The sequence below is a fragment of the Borostomias antarcticus genome, assembly GCF_949987555.1.
Source record: "Borostomias antarcticus genome assembly, chromosome: 30".
Lineage (NCBI taxonomy): Eukaryota > Metazoa > Chordata > Actinopteri > Stomiiformes > Stomiidae > Borostomias > Borostomias antarcticus.
In genome coordinates, this window is record NC_140263.1 from 3,226,207 (window position 1) to 3,232,814 (window position 6,608).

Consider the following 6,608-nt stretch of genomic DNA (forward strand, 5'->3'; position numbering starts at 1 on the left):
AATCAGGAAGCTCCTCCCAGGAATAAAAACCCTACATCAGTGATCACACACACACACACACACGCACACGCACACACTGTACCTGTGTGTTGATGTGTATGTACCTGTGTGTGTGCGCCTGTGTGTACTTGTGTGTGTACCCGTGTGTTGGTGTGTATACCTGTGTGTGTTGGTGTGTGTGTACCTGTGTGTGTTGGTGTGTGTGTACCTGTGTGTGTGTGTGTGTATGTGTACCTGTGTGTGTGTGTGTGTGTGTGTGTGTGTACCTGTGGGTGTGTGTGTACCTGTGTGTGTGTGTGTGTACCTGTGTGTGTGTGTGTGTGTGTGTGTACCTGTGTGTGTGTGTGTGTGTGTGTACCTGTGGATGGTGTCCTCCAGGCTCCGCCCCTGTTCTTCATCCTGCTCCAGCTGTCTCCGGCGCCCCTCGTCCTCCTCCGCCGGCCCCGAGGGCGTTCCCTGCAGCAGCCAGCGCTCACGCATGGCCTTGGACTGGACACACACACACACACACACACACACACACACACACACACACACACACACACACACACAAAATATGTTTGTTCAAATTCCTGTTCCGTCTGACCAGTAAAGCAGCAGGAATGTGACCAAGTATTTAACAAGCAGCTGACAGTCGTGGGGGGGGGAGGAAGTGAATATGAGACGTTTGGGGGGGGGGGGGGGTCGCAGGGAGAGAAGAGAGAGAGAGAGAACGAGAGGGAGAGGTGTGTTTGAAAAGGGGTCGCAGGGAGAGAAGAGAGAGAGAGAGAGAATGAGAGGGAGAGGTGTGTTTGAAGAGAGTAATAGTGTTCAGGCTAGTGGTGGTGTGTGCAGGTCGGTCCAGCTCGGGTCACTGATAAAGAACCGCCCCCCGACACCACTGGAGAACAGCTAGGCAAGCCGTGTCCAACCAGCTACACCTACAACAGCTGGGTGTGTGATTGATCCCTCCCGTTCTCCGGAGGGCCGGCCGGGTCGTGGCTGGGACCCCTACGACAACAATCTTGTTCACATCAAATGCTTTGAAGCGATGAAATCGCTTGGATCGGACATATTACAGTAGGTACTATAACTGTACCTCCCATATCACATAACAGCAGCCTCCACACAAATAAACCTGGACATGAATCCATGAATGGGTGGTAGCGTGTCAATACACACGTCCGTCCTAGAGTGTGTTTTGACAAGTGTGGAACCATGTCCTGTCATGTGACCGGCGGGTGCTACTGTGGTAGTAGGTGTTGTGTGTCTATTCACCTTATTCACCTGGCAGCCATATTGGTCAGTCTGGGGTGTGGATGCGGAAGTGCCCGTTGACTTCAATGTTAAAAGTTCGCTATAAAAACGCCACTTCAAGAACCGAAATAGTCAAAATAACAGACTGATACACTATCGGGGTTACAAACTCATCATTACCAGACTCTGATTGTTTTTCACTGCCGTTGTTTTCGCGTTTGGAAATACATGGAGGTGAATGAGCCATAGTTAGCCGTCAGCTGCATTCACCTCCATGTATTTCCAAACGCGAAAACAACGGCAGTGAAAAACAATCAGAGTCTGGTAATGATGAGTTTGTAACCCTGATAGTGTATCAGCCTGTTATTTTGACTATTTCGGTTCTTGAAGTGGTGTTTTTACAGCGAACTTTTAACATTTAAGTCAACGGGCACTTCCGCATCCGCACCCCTCATTACGTCAGACTGACCAATATGGCCGCTGAGGTGAATAAGGCGAAGAGAGCGTGCTCTAGTAACCAAGGGTAACGGGAGAGAGATTTCCTGGATCTCCAGGGCTCCTTTAAGAGGAAGGCGGTGGTGGTAAATGAGGTCACATGACCGGTGGGTCGTCGACCCGCGGTTCTCCATGAGAACCGTCTCTGTGTCTCTGTCTCCTCTCACGCCTACCGCTGAATAAACCCAGACCCCTACCCTAAATAAACATACCGTTTCCTGTTGGAATCTCTCCCTGTCTTTCTATGTCTCACGCGCGTGCTTGCATGGGCACACACACACACACACACACACACACACACACACACACACACACGACAGAGGTGTGTGTACCTTGAGGTGTTGTAGCTGCAGCACCAGGTCCTCCAGCTGTTCTCTCTTGTCTTCTATCTCCGCTTGTCGCTTCCGCTTCTCCTGGAAAAAACACACACACACACACATTAGGTATGAGGGATGAGGGGTGAGGGGTGAGGGGTGAAGATGAGGGGTGAGGGATGAGGATGAGGGATGAGGGGTGAGGAGGAGGGGTGAGGATGAGGGGTGAGGGATGAGGGGTGAGGGATGAGGGGTGAGGGATGAGGATGAGGGGTGAGGGGTGAGGATGAGGGGTGAGGATGAGGGGTGAGGGGTGAGGATGAGGGATGAGTATGAGGGGTGAGGGATGAGTATGAGGGGTGAGGGGTGAGGGATGAGGGGTGAGGGGTGAGGATGAGGGATGAGGGATGAGGATGAGGGGTGAGGATGAGGGATGAGGGGTGAGGATGAGGGATGAGGGGTGAGGGGTGAGGATGAGGGGTGAAGGATGAGGGGTGAGGATAAGGGATGAGGGGTGAAGGATGAGGGTGAGGGATGAGGGGTGAGGGGTGAGGGATGAGGGGTGAGAGATGATGATGAGGGATGAGGGGTGAGGATGAGGGGTGAGAGTGAGGGGTGAGGGATGAGGATGAGGGGTGAGGATGAGGGGTGAGGGGTGAGGGGTGAGGATGAGGGCTGAGGATGAGGGTGAGGGTGAGGGGTGAGGATGAGGGGTGAGGGGTGAGGGATAAGGGGTGAGGATGAGGGATGTACAGCATCTTTAAAACTCACTTGAATGGATGTCTAGTATCAAACCAGACTTGCACACACTTATAGTCGGCTTGTTGGTGCCTGGAATATTGTGTGCAATATGGCTGAATATTTATCAGATTTTGAGGATATAGAAGATGACTTAGAAGAATATGATGGACGCCGATCGTAGCGTAGAGAATGTGAGCCGTGAGTGTCGCCTACAGACGGAGAATAGTCAGTCTACGCGCTGTGCGCATGCGTGCTGGAGCAAGTGGGGAAGCTGTATTTCGTTTAGAGGGATTAGGGCAGTAGGGAGGGATGATGTTTAGAGGGATGAAGGCAGTAGGGAGGGGATGATGTTTAGAGGGATTAGAGCAATAGATAGGGATGATGTTAAGAGGGATGAAGGCAGTAGTGAGGGATGATGTTTAGGGGATGAGGGCAGTAGAGAGGGATGATGTTGAGAGGGATGAAGGCAGTAGGGAGGGATGATGTTTAGGGGATGAGGGCAGTAGGGAGGGATGATGTTTAGAGGCATTAGGGCAGTAAGCAGGGATGATGTTTAGAGGGATGAATGCAGTAGGGAGGGATGATGTTTAGAGGGATTAGGGCAGCAGGGAGGGATGATGTTTAGAGGGATTAGGGCAGTAGAGAGGATGATGTTTAGAGGGATTAGGGCAGTAGAGAGGGATGATGTTTAGAGGGATTAGGGCAGTAGAGAGGGATGATGTTTAGAGGGATTAGGGCAGTAGAGAGGGATGATGTTTAGAGGGATTAGGGCAGTAGGGAGGGATGATGTTTAGAGGGATTAGGGCAGCAGGGAGGATGATGTTTAGAGGAATTAGGGCAGTAGGGAGGGATGATGTTTAGAGGAATTAGGGCAGTAGGGAGGTATGATGTTTAGAGGGATTAGGGCAGCAGGGAGGATGATGTTTAGAGGAATTAGGGCAGTAGGGAGGGATGATGTTTAGAGGAATTATGGCAGTAGGGAGGGATGATGTTTAGAGGAATTAGGGCAGTAGGGAGGGATGATGTTTAGAGGAATTAGGGCAGTAGGGAGGGATGATGTTTAGAGGAATTATGGCAGTAGGGAGGGATGATGTTTAGAGGAATTAGGGCAGTAGGGAGGGATGATGTTTAGAGGGATAAGGGCAGTAAGGAGGGATGATGTTTAGAGGAATTAGGGCAGTAGGGAGGGATGATGTTTAGAGGAATTAGGGCAGTAGGGAGGGATGATGTTTAGAGGAATTAGGGCAGTAGGGAGGGATGATGTTTTAGAGGAATTAGGGCAGTAGGGAGGGATGATGTTTAGAGGGATTAGGGCAGTAGAGAGGGATGATGTTTAGAGGGATTAGGGCAGTAGGGAGGGATGATGTTTAGAGGGATTAGGGCAGTAGGGAGGGATGATGTTTAGAGGAATTAGGGCAGTAGGGAGGGATGATGTTTAGAGGAATTATGGCAGTAGGGAGGGATGATGTTTAGAGGAATTAGGGCAGTAGGGAGGGATGATGTTTAGAGGAATTAGGGCAGTAGGGAGGGATGATGTTTAGAGGAATTAGGGCAGTAGGGAGGGATGATGTTTAGAGGAATTAGGGCAGTAGGGAGGGATGATGTTTAGAGGAATTAGGGCAGTAGGGAGGGATGATGTTAAGGCTCCGGATTTGCATGGAGCCATTTGATGTGATCCAGATGTGTCACCATGGGAACGCTGGCTACTTCCTGTTCCTATTTATAACCGAGGAAGGTCTGTGCAGTATGTCCCACACACACACACACACACACACACACACACACACACACACACACACACACACACACACACACACACACACACACACACACAGTTCCCACAGCCTACAGAAGGGGTATGGCTTCCAGATGCTTATGACTGTGGTAAGAACAGCATAATCACACACATCGCTCTCAAGATCTGATCTTCTGGGATAAATGGCCCTTCATGCCAGGAACATGTGGTTTCCACAAATCATTAGTCCTTCATATTGTATTGGGCTGATCTGGTCTGGGTTGTACTATTTATACTGTACTGTGCTGGACTGGGCTGGACTGGACTGGACTGGACTGGGCTGGGCTGGACTGGACTGGGCTATACTGGGCTGGGCTGGGCTGGGCTGGACTGGACTGGGCTGGGCTGTACTGTACTGGGCTGGGCTGGACTGGGCTGGGCTGGGCTGGACTGGGCTGGGCTGGGCTGGGCTGGACTGGACTGGGCTGGGCTGGACTGTAATGGACTGGGCTGGACTGGGCTGGGCTGTACTGTACTGGGCTGGGCTGGACTGGGCTGGGCTGGGCTGGACTGGGCTGGGCTGGGCTGGACTGGGCTGGGCTGGACTGTAATGGACTGTACTATACTATACTGTACTGGGCTGGACTGGGCTGGGCTGGGCTGGGCTGGGCTGGGCTGGGCTGGACTGGGCTGGGCTGGGCTGGGCTGGGCTGGACTGGACTGGACTGGTCTTATGCATTACGATGAGTAATGGTACAGTAGGAGGAAAATAGAATCAAGATGTACTTCCCCTCACCTCTCCCTCTGATCCTCACCCTCCTCCTCCTCCCTCTCTGCTCCTCCCTCTCCCCCTCTCTACTCCTCTCTCCTCTCTCCTTCTCTCCTCCTCTCCTCCTCCTCTCTGCTCCTCTGTCCTCCTCTTCTCCTCCTCTCTGCTACCCTCTCCCCCTCTCTACTCCTCTCTTCTCTCTCCTTCTCTCCTCCCCCTCTCTACTCCTCTCTTCTCTCTCCTTCTCTCCTCCTCCTCCTCCTACTCCTCTCTTCTCTCTCCTCTCCTCCTCCTCTCTGCTACCCTCTCCCCCCTCTCTACTCCTCTCTTCTCTCTCCTTCTCTCCTCCTCCTCTCTGCTACCCTCTCCCCCTCTCTACTCCTCTCTTCTCTCTCCTTCTCTCCTCCTCTCTCTGCTACCCTCTCCCCCTCCACTCCTCTCTTCTCTCTCCTTCTCTCCTCCTCCTCTCTGCTCCTCTCTTCTCTCTCCTTCTCTCCTTCCTCTCTGCTCCTCTGTCCTCCTCTCCTCCTCCTCTCTGCTACCCTCTCCCCTCTCTACTCCTCTCTTCTCTCTTCCTTCTCTCCTCCTCCTCTCTGCTACCCTCTCCCCCTCTCTACTCCTCTCTTCTCTCTCCTTCTCTCCTCCTCCTCTCTGCTACCCTCTCCCCCTCTCTACTCCTCTCTTCTCTCTCCTTCTCTCCTCCTCCTCTCTGCTACCCTCTCCCCTCTCCACTCCTCTCTTCTCTCTCCTTCTCTCCTCCTCCTCTCCTGCTCCTCTCTTCTCTCTCCTTCTCTCCTCCTCTCTGCTCCTCTGTCCTCCTCTCCTCCTCCTCTCTGCTACCCTCTCCCCCTCTCTACTCCTCTTCTCTCTCCTTCTCTCCTCCTCCTCTCTGCTACCCTCTCCCCGCCTCTACTCCTCTCTTCTCTCCTCCTCCTCTCTACTCTCTCTTCTCTCTCCCTCCTCCCCTCTCTACTCCTCTCTTCTCTCTCCTTCTCTCCTCCTCCTCTCTGCTCCTCTGTCCTCCTCTCCTCCTCCTCTCTGCTACCCTCTCCCCCTCTCTACTCCTCTCTTCTCTCTCCTTCTCTCCTCCTCCTCTCTGCTCCTCTGTCCTCCTCTCCTCCTCCTCTCTGCTACCCTCTCCCCCTCTCTACTCCTCTCTTCTCTCTCCTTCTCTCCTCCTCCTCTCTGCTACCCTCTCCCCCTCTCCACTCCTCTCTTCTCTCTCCTTCTCTCCTCCTCCTCTCTGCTCCTCTCTTCTCTCTCCTTCTCTCCTCCTCTCTGCTCCTCTGTCCTCCTCTCCTCCTCCTCTCTGCTACCC

General features: G+C 52.9%; 1 protein-coding gene across 1 annotated transcript in view; it reads right to left on the minus strand.

Annotated features, from left to right (window-relative positions):
* Positions 1-6,608, minus strand: part of LOC311327110 (paralemmin-1-like) — a gene marked incomplete at both ends in the record, with an annotated part of 25,110 nt that overhangs the window by 11,219 nt on the left and 7,283 nt on the right. The window contains 2 exons of the mRNA XM_084460137.1: positions 359-489; positions 2,064-2,144. Coding sequence (XP_084316263.1) covers positions 359-489; positions 2,064-2,144 — 212 coding nt within the window. The remainder of the gene's footprint in view (positions 1-358; positions 490-2,063; positions 2,145-6,608) is intronic.